This window comes from Manis javanica, chromosome 5 (genome assembly GCF_040802235.1).
Source record: "Manis javanica isolate MJ-LG chromosome 5, MJ_LKY, whole genome shotgun sequence".
Lineage (NCBI taxonomy): Eukaryota > Metazoa > Chordata > Mammalia > Pholidota > Manidae > Manis > Manis javanica.
Genome location: NC_133160.1, coordinates 117,289,915 through 117,308,986, shown reverse-complemented (window position 1 = coordinate 117,308,986; position 19,072 = coordinate 117,289,915). Strand labels below are relative to the sequence as shown.

At 40.9% G+C, this 19,072-nt stretch overlaps 1 protein-coding gene across 1 annotated transcript; it reads left to right on the top strand.

The window, feature by feature from the left end:
- The first annotated feature begins 13,956 nt into the window (after positions 1–13,956).
- Positions 13,957–16,907, top strand: ENAM (enamelin). Its single transcript, XM_017655632.3, is given in 12 exon segments — positions 13,957–14,244; positions 14,246–14,362; positions 14,364–14,569; positions 14,571–14,689; positions 14,692–15,030; positions 15,033–15,386; positions 15,389–15,540; positions 15,542–15,985; positions 15,987–16,110; positions 16,113–16,303; positions 16,306–16,480; positions 16,483–16,907. Coding segments are annotated over 12 exon segments (2,745 nt in total). The 5' UTR covers positions 13,957–14,022; the 3' UTR covers positions 16,785–16,907.
- The last annotated feature ends 2,165 nt before the right edge of the window (positions 16,908–19,072 follow it).

The following is a 19,072-nucleotide window of genomic DNA, read 5'->3' as shown; positions in this document are numbered from 1 at the left end:
ATCTGTGGAGATCCTGGGGAGGCAGACCAGGAAAAGAGCCCTGGAACGCCTTCCGACCTAGAATGCTTCAGGAGCCTTAGCAGGAGCACACGGCCACCCCCACTGCCTCCCTCTCCTCAGGCAGAGCTCTGCTCGCCTCCGCTCTGCCTAGAGCCAAAGGAGACATGCAGGCATAACTGAGATTAAAACTGTTTGTGCCCTGCAGCGGGTCTGGCAAAGGTGCCAGGGGAAGAGAACCACCTCCACTGTAGCCAGCACATGCCCTCTGAGACCCAAGTACAGACAGCCTCCTAACAAGAAATATGGTAAAAGTCACGCAGGCCAATCTGGCTTCAACTTTGACCTCATATTAATCATCTAAATCCATGGAAGTGCGACTTTCTCTGCTCTTGTGTTTTCATTTCTATAATGGAGCCACGACCCTACACACCTCACAGGGTTGTTGTGAGAACTAAATAAAATCAAGTACACAGATAAAACCACTGAATCATAGCAGTTTCTTTCTTTTCCTCTGGATCCTTTTCATGAAGGCAAAGTGCCACAACAGCAGCAAAAACAATGGAAGAGTGGAATTGTTCCCATTATCCAATGAATTTGTGCTTTTTTCACTCACACTCCACGCACTGCCCTTCTGGTCCTTTTGTGCAACTCAGAGCATGTATTTGTGAGATTCACATGCCAGTTTCCCCAATGAATGCTGTCCTGACAAGGGCTCAAAACTGGCCTCCACCATTGGCAGGCTGGGCACTTAATGATGCTGGCAGTTGGTCAGCTTTGTCCAGGGGGGTGCTGCTGAGCTCTTGAATAACCTCTATCTCTGCCACAAAGCACTTCAAATACTGGCCCTTTGAGCAAACACCAAGATTGCCAGGGGCAGAGGCTAAATGCTGTCCACAGAAGGAGCCATCTGCATCATGAAGAATCTCATCCACCGTGGCTTCCCTTTATTAGGTATCTTCATTCTATATCCCATCCTCAGGTATCTATCCAAATAGCCTGACTTTTACACCTCCTTATTATCAACCTTCCAATTTCATTCCCTCCAAGTCCCTGACTAGCTGACCAATCTGTACTGACCCTGAGTCAGTGTAGATGCATATCCCAGGCTGCCTCTCCTTCCATGCAAAACAGACAACCAGGCATATTGTTTAAAGATCTGCCCACTGAGTGAGGTCGTGGTGCATTGACTGCACACTTCAGCTAATGCCAGAATACCATACAGAAATCCATGAGCCAGTGACACACTCTTTTCTCTCATTAATTGATCATAGATACATTAATTATATAATTGATTCTGCAAAATGGGCACTTCTGACACTGCAAAGTGGCACTATGAATCATAAATGAATATTGGACAACAGGTACTAAACTAATACTCCTTGGGGCAAACTTGGACATCTGATGATTCTAGTCATACGGAACTCCCCATGAAGCCAAATGCGTGGATTAGGGAATGGCATCAAAATTATAAAGAGGAAGTGCATGGAAGTCTGAACCACTTGCCTGGGCAATTTATTAGAGCTCTGCAGACCTGCTGCAGCCTGGTGTTAGGTATATCATTTTCACTGACAATGGGATACTGCCATTAATATTTGTCTTTATGGTTCATTGGATCATATATCACCTAGTTCAAGATGGGCAACTCAAATAACATAATCACTCAGCATCCTATAATCAGGCGCATTGCCTCTATCAGGATCCAGGAGCAAGGCAAGAACCTGTTTTCACAAAGAAAACCCTGAGGTTCTGTGCTGTTTTCTCCTGCCAGGGTTTGCCTAAGGTCCCATACAGTGGTAGATACTTCCAATACATTTGGGTCCCTGAGTTACAATACTCAAGTGCCAGAGCAGCTTATGCTACTGCATGGATCCCTTTCTTACCCTAAGCCCCCCTCAAAACTGGCAGCCTTTTAAGCTATACAGTATGTGGTATATGTTGTCTCCAAAACACAAGGAAATCCAACAAGCATTTTGCTTCTCCCTTGCAGGATGGTGCAACCTGCTCGACTTGCCTTTCCCTTCAGCTCATGCCCCAGACTACCAGGCTCCTAGAAGTGTCAGCAGTCCCATGAAATCTACCTCCCACCCTCTGTCTTGCTGCTTCCTGCCAATCAGAGCCTGTCGTGTTGTGTCTTCAGTGTAAGGGACTGTCATGGTTTCCTGTGGAATATGAAGATCAAGAACCCTTAGGACTATATTATGATAGATGACAGGAGACTCAGTCCTGGGGCAAGACAGTTGAAGTCTGTATTGTTCCTACCTTTTAAAAGCAAACTGCTTCTGATTTTTCTTACTGATTGGACTGGAAAGAAGGCATCTGCCAGATCAGTAACTACATATGTGGTGCCATAGGCTATACTGATTTGCTCCAATAAAGTTACCACATCTAGAACTATAACTACAACTGTCATCAACACCTGATTGAGTGTGTGGTAATTCACCATGGTTCTCCATGATCCGTCAAGCTTTTGCATCAGCCAGACAGGCCAGTTAAATGGAGATGTGGTAGGACATCTTCCCTGTATCTTTCAAATCCTCAGTGGTGATTCTAATCTCTGCAATTCCCCCTACAGGACTTATCATCTTGCTAAAGAGATTGGAAGAAAACAGTGGCCCTTCCTACCATCATGGCTTTTGATCTACTAACATAGACATCAATGTGGGATTCTACCAGTTATTAGGTATATCTTTTCTCACTATGCACTTGGGATTGAAGAACTAACCACAAGATAGATCCATTGGACCCACTGTTAAATGGATGTGGACCAAGATTCCACCTCTTATCTGACTTCTATAATCTTTCATTGTAAACTATAAAGGCTTTTCAGGTTCAGAAGCACTAACTAATAACCTCCAGGAAGTTTGGGTATTTCCCTTCTCCCAGTCCACCCTACAGTCACACTAGAGAACTGCTTCAGGGCCCTCTGGAGGAGGCTTAGGGAAACTTCCATGGTAAACATATGTGGTCCTGGCTCACAAGGACCTGGTCTCCTCTCAGCTGAGGGGCTCTAGATCTGGGAACTAGATCAGACTGGGAGTCCCACTATGGGGCTTGAGATAGGCTCTGTGAACCTAGAATCTTTTGTCTTTTTATGTGAAGTAATACCTTAAAAGGATGTCCTTTTCTTTCTGGAGACACATGATTTGCCAGATATCATCACAGATCCTGACAGAGCACCCTCATTGCCATCCATCCTGTGGCTTATTATGGCAGTTGCATCCTCCTTGTCTCTGAGAGAAGCACCGCCACCTGGCCCCTACTGCTTCTGAATCCTACTTTCCCACTGAGATTCTAAAGCAGCACACCCCATAACCATGTCTCCGAATCTCCCCTATGGAAACTAAAGCCACAGAGCTCTCCCCCATGCCTTAGGAAAGGAAATTCTTTCTGGCCCCTTCTGGATGGAGAACGTGGGGCATGAATCTAGGGAGGTAAACATGACAGATTCAGTACACCAGAGTGACTCAGGTGTGGCATGCCTACCATCAGTATAAGGACAATAATTTTCATGGAGTGCGTGAATAGCTTTATTTTTACTTACATTGGGTAAGGCTGGTTTCCCACTCACAAATGCAAAAACGATGTTTCTGCTAAAAAGTATTTTTGTTTAAATAAAAAATATTCAGGAAACAGGACAGGTTATGGTAGAATATGGCAACAATCACATGGGCAGTACAAAAATAACTATGTATACATGAATAAAGTCTGGGAAAACACCCATTTATGAGTGAGACTAATGCCCAGAAGAGTAATATCTTTTTTGAAGTTCTAGTCACTATCAGGGCCTGAAAAACCCAAGCCTTCAGATTTCCCATTCACTGCTTTCCCACACAGACCCTCCGCAGGATTCAGACATTCATCTGAGAATCTAATGAAAGCTATGAATCATTTTTCTAAAAAAAAATAAATGGAAGGAATGCATAACATTCTCCCCATAGTTTCAGTGGCCTAACATCTAATCATTCAAATGCTCACCAGTATACGATACTGCATGTGATGAAACAAATATTCAAAACTGACCTACTCTGAACTTTTTTAGAACTGGAAAATACTCTCTGGGAAAATAAGTCTCAAACACATAAAACTTTAAATTCCTAAGTGTGTTCCACTTCCATCCACTGCTCAGCACTAAAGGATTGACTTGTATAGACACCATGTGGCTACTAGTCAAAAGGTGTTGAGAGTTAGATTGCACTGAATTTTGCAAAGAGGGTCACCAGACCAGAAGTTCAGAGAATTTCTTTCTTCCACAAACATTGGAAGTACCAGCAACCACACTCCACAGCAGCCAGATGATAGAAACAAATCCCCAGCTTTGAGAAACGGCCATTAAAAAGCTGTTTGTGATGCCCTTTGCTGATGCCTTCAGCTCACCGTGTGCTTTCCTCTTTCTCCAGGCATCGGCAGCTTTCTACCCAGAGACCACCAAACCACCAGCTTGATAATGTCTTAAAGATAAGCTGTTGTGAGCATAAGGAAGGAAACAACTGTGAGTTTTCCAAAGTGGATGGAGATTTACATCCTAATTTATTCACAAACTAGAAATGTGTGGGTGTTATTTAAAGATGTGTTTGGAAAAACTGACATGAAAGAAAGGCCAACTCTAGAGTTATGTGTCTAGCACACTTTGGACACCATTTCAGTAGGACTGTCTAGGACTCTGCTACCTCCATGAAGCCAGGAGGACTGAGCCCCGGATGACACGACTGTACTGCTACAGGTAGCGACCTTGGGAAAAGTGGAAGAAAGGAAGAAACCCCGAGTGAGATCGTCTCTCCGTCTTGAATCTCTAAGGCTTTCTTCCATATCTACCCAATGCTCAAATATGCCAGGTTAGCCACTTTAAGCTAAGTTTATGAAGTGCAGTTTTCTTCTATAGCAGATTCTTAAAAACAGAACATCTGTCTGTCTTTTTTTTTTTTTTGCAGTTTCAGAAACGCTAGCACAAAGCACATATTCTTGTGAAAGATCCGAGGCTGGCTGTGAGGGTTGTTACCTATCCCAACTGCCTGGAAAAGACCTTTGTTCAACAGAGATTAAAGTGAGCGCCATGCACTGAGCTTGGCCTAGGCATTAAAACAGCAGGAAATAGAGTATCAAATCTATGATACAATACTAAGTCATGATACCTCCTGGGAAGAAAACTATAGCTGGGCAAGGGAAGAAAGAGGAAGAAGGGATGATGGGGTGGTCAGGGAGAGCCCCCTGAGGAGGTGACATTTGGTGATTTCATAAGTGAAAGGTCCTTGGAGAACAACTAGTCAAATACACACATTACAAATTTTTAAATAAAACACTGAGTACCAAATAAGCTAAATAACTTGCTCTCTAGGCTATACAGAGAACAATATGGTACCTACAATTGGAAGGCAGCCTGACTGAAGCATTTCCAGTCTGCTATTCTGTGCCACCTTCCACCACATTCTGAAGCACCTTAGTCTTGGTGAGAGAAAGTATATAAATTAACCCAGACTCATAGCCTGCATTTCATTAGCACTTGAAAATACTCCTTCTTACACTAGTACAATACAATGGCATAATATAGTAGTTTAAATCCCAATTCTGTCATTCCTGGCTGTGACCCCCTTGCTTAATCTCTCTGTGCCACAACTTCCTTATCTGAAAACAAAACAAAATACTCAAGGCTAAGAGAGGTAATAAAATTCAACATGTTAAAAACCCACAACAGTGACCTGTATGTACTATGCTTTTTAGTATGATATCATCTATCATTCCAATTGCAATAAGTTAATTATGGTATAATATTTGTTTAAGATCTGCCTCCCCTGCTAGCCCAGAAGCTCTCTGATGGCAGGAATATATTTGTTTTGTTTACCTCATAGTCCCCAGACCCTACCTGACTTAGGAAGTGTATTTGATAAATATTTACTGAATGAATAAATGAATTAATTAATTAATTTAAAATGCAATATATGCCACAGTCATTGGAAAGGAAGTAGAGCTGATGAGAACTGTGCCACCAAAAACTGCCAATCACACAGTGCTTAATAAAGCTATAATCTAGAACTCGCTAATTGTCGTCACAAGAGAGAGCTTTCTAAGCTGTAGCCTAACTTCATTTTCTATAGGCAGCTGCTACGTCTATAAGTGTGAACCCTCCTTTATGCGGCCCATAATCACTTATTCTAAGAACCAAGTTCAGTTAGGCTGCTGTGATTGATCTTCATTCATTCAGCTGAGACATTTTGAACCACACGAGGCCCTGGCATGTACTGGCCACTAGAGACAGAGCAGCACCAAAATGCATGGGTCATTCAAATGCTGTGGGAAATGCTACCATCAAGATAAGGACCCAAATGACTGAAAATCTGACTCTGTTGGGACAGCAGGGGAAATTTCACAGGGGAGGGACTTTCTGAGCCACCTCTGAAAAGAGTTTTCCAAGTGGAAGAAGGGGATTCTAGCTTGGGAAGCCACATGTGCTGATGGACCAATATGTGGAAAGACCTGGAGGAGGGGAAGTGGAACAATATGGCCAGAGCATCCGGGTGTCAGGAAAATTCTGCAGTGTTCATAGGAAAAACAGGAGGAGGCAAATGCTGACTTCAGTGCCAAGCTAAGGAGTTTACCTCTGGTTCTGTAGCTCCCAGAGAAGGGTGCTCCGTATAGGACCAGAACTGGTTCAGATGAAATTGCCCTGATAGCAGTGTGGTGGGTGGGTTAGAGGGTGTCCTTTTATGGCATGAATGTAGTCAGGGCTGTCTCTGCCCTGTCTCCCTGACATTGCTCTCTCTGGCTATCCATGTTCTCCCACTCTCTCTGGCTCCCTCACTCTCCCATTATCATTATTTGTTAAGTCTCAAACCTGGAATGTGGTATCAGTTGCTAAGAATTGCTCGAAACAAAACACCATGCAGTGAAATGGACACTAATTCAAAGTCAGTGCCCCCCACCCACCCCAGCACCGACCCTAACCAGTGGCAAAACCCTGGAAAAACCAGCTGATCTCTCTAGGCCTTCGTTCCCTTATATGCCCAATGAGGGGGGTGAATTACCAGGTTTTATTTAATTCCACAACTATTTACCATGTCCTAGGTGCCAGGGATTCATGAATGGACAGAAAAAGTCACTGCCTCTATTTTAAAAGAAGACAGACAACAGAATTTAAGTTAGGAAAATGTGTGTTAAATGATGATGAGTGCAGTAGAGAAAAATAAAGGAGAAGGAGGGTCACTACCACTCTGGCTACTGATTTGAGAATAAACTGATGAGGGGCAAGAGGCAGAGGGAGAATTAAGGTGGGTAAGATTGGACCGCAGTGGATGGAGGTGGTGCACAATGGTCCGATTCTGGATGTATTTTGGAGGCAGAGCTGACAAGATTTACCCAGGAACAGGAGAAGAGAAATCACAGATGGCACCAAAGATTTAGGTCTGTGAACCCGGAAGAACAGAGACCCGTGCCTTTGGTGATCCTAAGGTATCTGCTGACTCTGAGTTATATGATTAGAGAAGCCTTTTCTCTTTTTCATGGTAGAATCTTCCACTTATTTTAAAACTAATTATTAAAAAACAGAAATATATAATATCTCCTTGAAATTCCTTTCTCTCTTCAGAAAGCTTTACAATAAAGGGAAAACTATGACAAAAAAAAAACAAACCTTTCTTAAACACAATGAAAGAAAAATGTCCATTTGCTTAAGAACCCAATATTTTCCAGTCACTTATCTTGTGAACACTAAATCCTGCTGGATTCCTACGTTTCTGGTAGATAAGGCAAATATGAATTGCGGGTGGGGCCAGAATGATCTCATCAGAGGAAAACAGAAGGACCAAGATGGGCGTAAGGCCAGAAATAGAGGGAAAATTGCCTGCAGGTGACACTCTGACTGACTGGCTCCAGTGCCCAGTCAAGCAGTGCCCCTTGTGAGGTGTGTGCCCGGTCCTGTGAATGACAGTATTGTGGCGAGTGGAAAGTAGGGACCGACAGACTTCTGTGCACACCCACGCACTGTCCGTGTAGCCTCAGCTCATGTTTGTTAGTCATTCTGAGATTCAGTTTTCACAAGTGTTCAAAAAGGTAACATACCTAAAGTAGAAAACCTTATCCCTAGGTCCCATGCTAGATAAATGGGTGGCAGCCCCTTGGAGTCCAAGGACACATTGGTCTAACATCCCGAGGTTAGATACGTTCCCTGTGAATGCATGGGTGAATGTGCGAAGTGAGGGGTGGGACAGGGAAGCCACACGATACAAAAGCCCTTAACAGGGGACTGCATCCAGGGTATATGAGCCTGTTTAGGAAAAGGAGTTTGAAATGTGTGCTGTGTTTCAATGTAGGTATGTCAGTGGAGATGCTAGGCAAGCATTTCTGAAAAAAGTGATCAGATCATGTCTTGTGAGAAGTGATGTGACTAACAAACTTCCACTTACTCAATTATCTAGTCTGCTCTGTTTATTTAATAGTTGATTCATCTAGCTGTATAATCTTGAGTAGGTCACTTTGCTTCTCTAGACTCCGAGTTCCCTGTGAGTGCATGAAAGTCCCTTCTGGGTCTATTACTTGATCAAAAATACTGCCCTGGAAGGTATCACTGCTCCTGGTCCTTCAGGATGGAGTAAGTGTAGTCCTGATGTAAAGCAGCAGGTGCAGAAATGCTTTCTCAAGATCTCATCCAGTGTAGAGCTCCTAAAATACTGTCTTTTAGTCAATTAACATTTATTATCAGGCACCATTTTAGACACAGAGAATAAAAATGGAGTGAACAGACATGCCTGGGCTTGATTCCTGACTTTAGTCACTTATCAGCTATGAGATATTGAGCAAGTGACTTAACTTCTCTGAACCTCAGACCCTTTAGTGGAATGGGAGTAATAATAGCACATGTCTTCTATGATTATGTGAGGATTAAATGAGCTAATCAATAAAAAAATGCTCAGCACAGTACCCAGAACACAATTATGCAGTAATACTAATACTAATTGCTGTTGTCATTTTTATTACCATCTGAGCCCTAACCACAGTTAATGCAAAGGAAGATGTAGCCTCCCAAGTTCCAAATAATCATATTTAATAAGTTTGTTTCATTTTTCATTTATTCTTCACTTTTATGCCACTCTGATTCTTTCTTTCCTTCTAGACATTCCCATCATCTGGCAATGGGCTGTTTCTCTATCAACACCATCATGGCAAGTTCACATGTGAGGTTTTTTTTCTTTATACTGTAAGTAAAAAATAATATTAGCATGTTATATCTCAAACTAACACGAGTTCATGCACTCTCATGTAATGCCATATTCCAATCAGGAGAGAGTATAAAATGAGACCATCACATCAGTAAACATGTAGGAAAAAATAATTTTTTAAGTGAATTTTTTACCCAGACAACTTAGTGACATGAACAGTCTAAATCACCAAACAATGACTAATAACTTAATGAATAAATTTTAAAGGTTGTGCTACTTCATTGCTATTCCCCACTTCTCCAAAAGATTAGAAAACACAAAGACTGTCCTCACTGAATGCAATGGGGAAACTTGGACAAAATGGGACATAAGATAAGCTATGATAAGACTAAGATCTTTCCATCATATCTTTTTATTTCTAGACAGATATTTCATTATAAAGAATCTTGCAGAATAATATTTACAAGAACTCTTTAAAGTTAAAGAAAATTAAAATAAGACATAATTTTGGAATTGCTCCTAGGCATTAAAAGTTTAAATCACAAAAAAGACTATTTGAACTAAAGAAATATTGAAGGCCAGTCGCTGTTAAACTAACAAAAAGAACAGCAGGATACATTTGATGACTCTTCATTCAGCTGTAGCTTCGGCTTTTCCTGTCTACAACTCTGTAACCACGAAGGCCTCCTAACAGAAAGGAACAATTCATTTCAAGAACTAAGAGTTCCTTACTTTCTTTTTTTCCCCTTAAAAAAACTGACTTCATTTTACTGGCCATATAGAACTAAGAAACTAAGGCAGCTCCAGGTGAAGATTCAGAAGCAGATGAGTGTGATTCTCAGGCTGAAGTAGCTGTTAATCTCATCTGCATAGACCTTCTTGAAGTTCCCTAGGAACCTTTCTGAACCCTCCCCTAAGCAGAAGCTCAAGTCTCCAAGTTTGATTAGGAAAATAAACCTTGCTCAAATTAAAGTATTTAGCAATAATCCAGGAAGAATTGTCAGTTTGTCACCCTCACTGTGAAGTAGACATTCTAAAAATAACCATCATTTAATCTCCATGATTAGATGTTCTAATACAAATGTTTGTATCCTAGTAGTATGTAAATATCTCCCTTTCCCTCTCTAGCTCTCCCCCTCCATTCCTTCGCGTGTGTGTGTGTGTGTGTGTGTGTGTGTGTGTGTGTGTGTGCGCGCGCGCACATGCTCACCAGCGAGCCCGTGTTGGAGTGACGGGTGAGGGCAATTTTTAGGAGATGCAGCCATACATGCTATTTTGATAACCTAGAATCCAGCTGAAGGCTTTGTGTTTACCAGCATTTACTGATAGATTATAATTATAATTATAATTATAATTAATAGCTTGATTGTGAGAGCTAATGACTCTTAAGCTAAAAGCTAACAATGTTAGTATCCAATTACTAATGCAAACTGTTTTAAGACACCTTGAGTCTTTCAAACAAATGGCACCATAAAAAGTGGTTTTCTCTTGTGTTCATTTTACTCCCCACCTCTCAGAGGGTGCCACCAGGTTATGGACAGCCACCAGTCAGAATGAAGAAGGTGGGGTAAGTAAAGCTACAGTCTCCATTAGGAATCACAGTCCTTTAGTCTCTGTCTTTTTATCCCCGTCGAATAAGAAAAGAATATCCAACACAGGAACCTGCAGCTCAAGTGCCCATGATATAAGGAAAAAAGTGAAACGAATTAAACCTGTATCCAAAATAAAATGAATGTAATATATCATTTCTCCTCTGCATGTATTGAAATCACTCTTGATCGCTTTCTGCACCTTCCTTTCTTTCTCTCCCTCCATCTTTCCCTGCCTCTTTCTCCCTCTGCCCCCTACCCCCCTTAAAAAAGGCAAATCTAATAAACCTTGCTCCAGGTTAGTGCTGGACTCCAGACAGGGATGAAGCAATTAGCAAATAGAAAAGGAAATAAAAGCATCTTAGAATGTTATCCCCAGAGGAGAATTAAGTAACCATCTAGCTCCATCCTTGTACAAATAACCTGAAGCCCAGAGAAGATAAATTATTATTCAGTGTCACCCACTGAGTTAGTGGTAAACTGGACCAGAATCCTAGTCTTCTGACACCCTATCCAGTAGTTTTTTACTACCCCACACTAGGAGAAGATCTAAACGCATGTCACAGAGTGATATACTGTTAAAATATTCTAACACTGTGTCATCATAAAAGTCATTGTGGTGATCACAGCACAGCACTCCACCCCTGGAACTTACTTTCATTTCCTCTTTAAATATCTGATAAATCTTCAGTGAAATGTAAAAAGCTGGTAGCTCTGGAGGACCAGAGGGGGACAGAGCAGGGAGTAGGGAGGGAGTTAAAATAAGGACATTGAAAATTACTATGTCAATAATGACATAGGTACCTTCAAAAATACATTGTGAATAGTCCCAAATAAAAATGATTCAGATAATTGCCTGCAACTCAGAAACTAGCATTTCAAATGTTCACAAACATAACATGAGAAAGTGAAACAAAATGACCTAGGCAGTTCACACAAGCATCAGAATTCTGCTTTCTACCTCCTGGGGACACTTCCTACATGATAGGAGACATCTCCTCATCTATCTATCTCATCATCTCCAGCCACAAATGAGGATAAAATCCTTATTTTCTAGGTTGCATTTGTTTTAAAAGAAAAACTAAATGACCTAAATGGCACATAAATGTGACTGACTGACAGAGCTCATAAAGGTTAAATCATTCATTAAACAAACATTTATTGAACACTTCCCACTGTGCTAGGTACTGGGAAAACAAAGATGAGAAGAACATTTTCACTCAAAAAACTCATATGGGAGAATCAAGTAGAAGAATCCCATGAAAATAGGATAATTGAAATTCAGTGGGATAATTGCTCTAGTAGAAACATGTACTGCTGTGATCACCAGGGAGTAAAACCTAACTCGGCCTCTGGAAGTCAGGACAGAGAAAGAAGCATTCAAGCTGAGTCTTAAAGTTGGGCCAAGTTTGCCAGGAGGGGTAAATGTGTAGGTGAGAAGTTTTGGCATGAAGAGGCTGTGTGCAAAGGCACTGAAACAGAATAAAGTACTCAGAGAACTAGTAATAGTTGTGAGTTTTAACAATTTTTATCTTATGGTAGGAACACCTAACATAAGATCTACCCTCATAAGAAATGTTGAAGTGTACAGTAGAGCACCAGTGGTTGTTGGTACAATGCTGTGCGGCAGATCTCTAATGCCTTTTCATCTCGCTTAATTGAAACTCTCTGCTCATCATTGATTAGCAACTCCCCTTTTTCCCTTCCCTCCAGCCCATGGCAATCACCATTCCATTCTTTGATTCTATGAATTTGACTCTTTTAGATGCATCATATAAGTGGAATCCTGTAGCATTTTTCTCTCTCTGATTTAGTTCACTTAGCATAATGTCCTCAAGCTTCCTCCATATTGTCATGTATTGCAGAGTTTCCTTCCTTTTTAAGGCTGAATAGTATTCCGTGATATGTCTATACCACATTTTGCTTATCCGTGATATTTCTATGCCACATTTTCCTTATCCATGATATGTCTATACCACAGTTTCCTTACCCAAATACACTATATTCCACTCTATATAGTGCTGTGAGTGGTAGCTGTGATTTGGAACTGCATAAAGTACAAGGGGGAAGAAATGAGACTGGGTGTAATAGTTACGGATCACAAATGACTATAAAAAGTATTATTATTATTATTATTATTACCATTATTACTATATAACATATAACACTTGTTTGGTACTTACTGAATACCAGGCACCAAACTTTACATATGTTATCTAGTTTGACCCTTAAGACAACCTATGAGGTAGATAGTATTTTATTATCTCTATTTTACAAATGCGTAAACTTAGATTAGCCCAGAGTCATATTAATACTGATGGGACAGGGATTTTAATCCATATCTGTCTAGAGCCCCCCACTCTTTAGCACCATGCTGCTCTGCTTTTTATGTTACACTATGGGATTTAAAGTTTATCCTGTAAAGGAAGAGTAACTTTCAATAATATTTAAAGAGTAAAGTGACAGAACTTTCCTGTACACTTACCCCAAACCTCTACTACTCTGAAAGCTGTGACAAGCAAGATTAAAGGAAAGTAAAACTACATCCAGAGCAAGCAGTAAAAAAGGTATTGCACTGGGATTAAAGAGAGGAGGACAAGGATGAAAGTTTAGGCTTTATAGGACTCAGTCATTAATTGTTTGGGGAAATAGAAGAAAGGATAGAAACTTGGGAAACTGGATAGTTAGTGATAAAAGTTGATTACGCATGGACTATTGGAGAATGAAGTTTGGAGGTAGAGAGCTCCACTTCCAAGCACATTCAGTTGGAGGTGCTCTTGAGATCTTTGGTGGAGTAGTCTTGCGTCTCAGACTCAGAAGACAGTGTCACGGGCCAGAGTAATTAGAAGTCATTGCCATGTATCCATATTGAAAGAATTGGCCTGCAGTGGATCGCTCAAGGCAAGTGTGTGAGAACAACAGAATAAAGAGAATGGAAGATGAAATCATTTAAAAAATTAATTATTTTAGAAACTTAGATTTCGGATCTAGGCCTAGGAAGTTAAAGTTGAGACATAATGGTCAGAAAGTTAAAGTACCAGAAGAGAGAACTAGAGGGAATAGAAGCCAAGGAGGGGTTAACTTTCAAGAAAGCAAGCATAGCCAATGATATTAAAAGAAGCATGTGGCTAGTAAGATTTCTCTCTCATGTTAAAAAATTACAAGCAATACCATTGTGGAAAACAAAGAGCAGTTATTGATTTCCATCTTCTTTCTTACAGAATCCTTACTTTGGATACTTTGGATATCAGAGATTTGAAATTTGTCCTCCTTATTATTCAGAAGAGATGCTTGAACAAGATTTTTTAAATCCCAAAGAAAAATATCCTCCTAAAGCAGAGAGTCCAGTCCCTGAACCCTCAAGGAATTCAACAGGTCCTGAGACTAATTTTACCCAGATAAATGCACCCAGTCCAAGCAAGAGTCAGAGTGGAAATGATACCAGCCCAACTGGAAACACTGTGAGCAATCCTACAGCTCAAAATGGGACCATCCCTGCAGTTACCATTTTCAGGCCTGGGAGTGCCAAGAAGTAGAATTCCATGGGGATCAAGTCAGCCAAATATTCATGAAAATTATCCAAATCCTAACATCCAGAGTTTTCCTGCAGGAAGACAATGGTGGTCCTATTGGTACCACCATGAGGCACAGACAGAATGGGCCTTTTTACCAAAACCAGCAAGTTCAAAGGGTTTCTCAGCAGAACTCTTTTGCTTGGGAAGGCAAACAAGCAGTTCATTCAGGAAATCCAATTTATCACAAAACTTATACTTCCACTGTAAGAGACAATTCTCCCAATCATGCAAAAAATCCAGCAGATCCAGCCTCAAATAATTCCTCTGTGGAAACCAATTGTCCCTCCGGGTCCCCAACATGGTACTGTTGACCACAAAGAAAACATCCAAAATCCAGGACAGAAGCCACTTGGTCAAAAAGAAAGAATGGTCATTTCCACAGGGATCCAACTGGCCGCTAGAGAAACTCTCAAGACTATGGAATTAATAAACCAAACTATAAACTGCCTCACCCTAAGGGTAACATGCTAGTCCCTAATTTTAATTCTGCTGCTGATCAAAGCAAAAACTCTTATTAGCCAAGAGGAGATTCCAGAAAAGCCCCAAATTCTGATGAACAAGCTGAAAGCCAGATTTTGCCCAAAGGAATTATCTTAGAGCCAAGAAGAATCCTGTATAAATCAGAAATTAATCATCCAAAATTTAACCATAATACATACCAGCCTGTATACCCTGAGGAAATCCCTTCCCCTGCAAGAGAACATTTTCTTGTTGGAAGAAACATTGGAACCACCAAGAAACCTCTCCACCTTATAACGAAGATCCTGGAATGCAGGAAGAACACCTACCTCATCCTTCCCGTGGCTTTAGAGGAAGTGTTTACTACTGTGACTTTAACCTCTATGATCCCAAGGAAAATTCACCATACCTTAGCAGCAATTCATGAGATGAGAAAGATGATTCTCCCAGTACTAATACCAAAAATCCAATGTACCCCACGAATACTCCATATCCAAAAGAGACAGTCCCTTCTAATGAAGAGGACCCAATTGATCCAACTGGAGATGAACCTTTCCCAGGGCAAAGTAGATGGAGTACAAAGGAGTCAAGCTTTCCAGAAGATCCAACAGTTAGGCATATGAAGGTGAGCAATATACCTCAAATCAACCAAAGGAATACCTTCCTTATTACTTAAATAACCCATCAAAACCCAGGGAATATTTCCCTTATGGTGGATTTTACCCCTGGAACCCAGATGAGAAATTTCTATCATATAATACAGTTCCCACCTGTAACACCACATGTGGAGAGCAGGGGCTCTTATGCTGATAATGCTTTTGGACAAGAAGGAAGCACTCTGATTCCTTTTCTGAACTTCTGGGACCACAGCATTCAAGCCCAAGGGCAGAAAGAAAGAAGGCTATATTTGAACAGAAATTTCTGGGATCAACCAACATATTTACACAAACACCCTGCTAGTCCACCACACCAGAAAGAGAACCAGCCTTATTTCAGTAACTCCCAAGCTGAACTTCAGAAAAATCCAACATGGCATGAAGGTAACAATTTGAGTTATGGCATACAAATTACTAGGTTAAATTCACCAGAGGGAAAACATCTGGCTTTCCAAGACTTAATTCCTCTAAGTTACCCAGTAGGTCAAAAAGAAGCACATTTATCTCACCTAAGCTACAGAGGTCGTTGCTATGCTGGTGGTTCCACTACAACACCACTTGCCCAGCGACAATCCACTTGCTTCACAAGACCACACTTCATCTTTTGCTCTTGCACCAGGGGAGAACCAAGACACCAGCCCTCTGTACACTGAAGATACCCAGACTAAGAATGCAAGACATACCATCTCCCTCAAAGCATCCTACCTGGCCAAAGGAACAGCTCAGAGAAAAGGCTGCCCAGGGAAAGCCAAAACCCAAGTCTTTTTGGAGATGATGTATCCACTCTGAGGAGGAGCACACCATGCTCTGTAAAGAGCCAACTGGGCCAAAAGGGAATTATGCCCTTTCCCCAAGCCAGCTCCCTTCAATCAAAGAATATATACCTTGTCTCAACAGTGATCTTTGAGGAGACAGGAACAATGTTTTGGAACAAATATTTGAAGGCATCCAGCTCAATGAAGGAACTGTTGGCCCTACTCCTGAGCAGCTTGTTATCAGTACACCTGATGAAGGCCCCAAGCCAGAAGAAATCCAAAGTGAAGTGCAAGGAAATGAGGTGAAAGGCAACAAAGACCATCTAGCATCCTACAGTCACCTTGCTTTGGCTCCAAATTGGGAAAGTATCACTCCTCCAGCACTGGAACTCCATCTAGTGTTGGAAGGCTAGGCCCATTTGAAGGGGATCCAATTATGCCTACTGAAATTCCTAACTCATTGGCTGGGTTAACTACTGGGGCACAATTTCAGAGTATAAATGTAGACTTACTTAATGCAGATGAAAACACTGCTTTTGATCCCCTTCAAATAGGGACCAATCCACAGGACCAGACACAAGAATGCTTACTACTTCAGGTGTAGGGACTTTGTCAACCAAGCATTCTTTGGGGAAGAAAAATACCTGATACTCTACAGTGGTTCCCAAACTTTCCTATCCCCAAGACTTGACTAAGAATGTGACCCCCTTGGTGATCCCTAACTTTTCCCCCATTCCAGCAAGAGAAGGCGGCCCAGGTGATACTGACGAGGTTGCGTCTCTGAGACTCACTGTCACTAATTAGCTCAGACCTAAAATTTTTTTAAAATCAGGGAGACCATGACCATGCAGTGCCTTGCAACATGGAAACCACTTGTCTGGGTTAGTTTCCCTTTGCCCTTTGCTTGCTGATCTTCCTTCTCTCAGAGTTCCACAAATGCAAAATCCTCTGCATTTGCCAGACAGAAAGGTAGATGAACTTTCTATTTTATGTATGGAGATCTCTACATCTGTATAATCCTAATGATTATACATTTTTTTCTTGTGTTGGTTTTGTCAGTTTCTTTTTCCCTAGTTAAATTCTCTTGGCATTTTTTTTCTTCTACTACCTCTTTCTTTACCTTCATTGTTTCATTTGTTATTTCTTCCTTCCTTCCTTTTCTTCCTGTCAACCATTCTATATTTAGCTTTCTTTTTTTTCTTTCCCAGCTATCACTTCTTAAGTCCTAAGCTATCTTTAACCATCACTAGTCTTTACATCTACCTTCTCCATTCTGTCATCCTCTCCTCCCACATTTCTTTTCTGTCTCCTAATGTACCACTTGTCGATCAACCCCTTTCTTCTCTGATTTCTTTCTTCTCTTCAATTAATCTTTTCTCTTCTCCACCATTTTCCTATCTTAAGATTGCATGTCTCTCTCCAATTTTGTATCTTTACTCTCCAAATTCTATCCTAAATTTTTCTTGACCCAGTCTAACCATATTGTAGAATACATTCCAGAAATAGTAAACAATGATACCTACTTTTGTTTTTAATTTTCTTATGGCCTTTATCAGGTAGACACAGGTCAGCAGAGAAACACATTCAAGGACAAATATGGTTTACCCAGAGCTAGGCACCCGGGGACAAGGCTTAGGAACAAGGCAGGAAGAACTGCCACTCTGGGACTGAGCATCCAGATGGAAAGGGTAGTGCCTGCTACATCCCGTCATTAACTGTAGGATCTGGAGAGGAAACATTTTAGGAAACTGTCCTGTCAAATAAGAGAATGTTTAGTATTCTTTAATAGTACAGTACTGGCAATTCTAATATATGCTGCTACTAACCTAACATAACATTCTTCACGTCCTGATAGAATTATTTGCAGACACGCTCTTTTGTATCTTGTTTAAATAGTGTAAATTATTTTGTAAAGTAGATATTTCTATATTGCCTTGCTTAGGATATATCTAAGTGTTTTGTTCTGCTTGTTTTTATTAATGGCATTTTAGCCTACTATCTGTATATTCCTTCACAAGGGGAAGAATTTTCTAAATTATCTAGAACATTACCTTCTAACTCTAAAGAGAGTCTCAGGAGAAAATTTCCTGGGACAGATTTCATAAGAAGATCTCAGAAATTTGGAAAAATAACAGTGTCAAAAACTTCCTGAGGAAAGGAATCTTGTCCATTGAATTTTCTGAAGTTCCTGGAACATTGTTTTGCACATAATAAATAAACAATAAATATCTACTTATTGCCTAATTTCAAAGCTCCCATGAAAATCCCACAGTGTGTTTTTCCTGTGGGTGAACCATCTGGGATCCTGAACGAGCTCCCCACTCTGTAGGTTTATATATCCAGCAGTATTTGCTTCACAGACTCTCAGGGTAAGAAGAGATCTTAGAGAAAGGTTATCTAGGCCACCCACTAGTTGCTAAAATCCCCCCCAAACATAAACATGAGCAACTTCTTCATGAACATATCTCTCCAGGCAAGGGAAACAAAAGCAAAAATGAACAAGTGGGACTATATCAAACTACATAGCTTCTGTATAGCAAAGGACACCATCAGTAGAACAAAAAGATGTCATACAGTATGGGAGAATATATTCATAAATCACATATCCAATAAGGTGTTGACATCCAAATTATAGAAAGAGCTCACGCACCTCAACAAACAAAAAGCAAATAAGCCCATTAAAAAATGGGCAGAGGAGCTGAACAGACACTTCTCCAAAGAAAAAATTCAGATGGCCAACAAACACATGAAAAGATGTTCCACATTGCTAATCATCAGAGAAATGCAAATTAAAACCACAATGAGATACCACCTCACACCAGTTAGGATGGCTACCATCGAAAACACAAGCAACAAATGTTGGTGAGTATGTGGAGAAAGGGGAACCCTCCT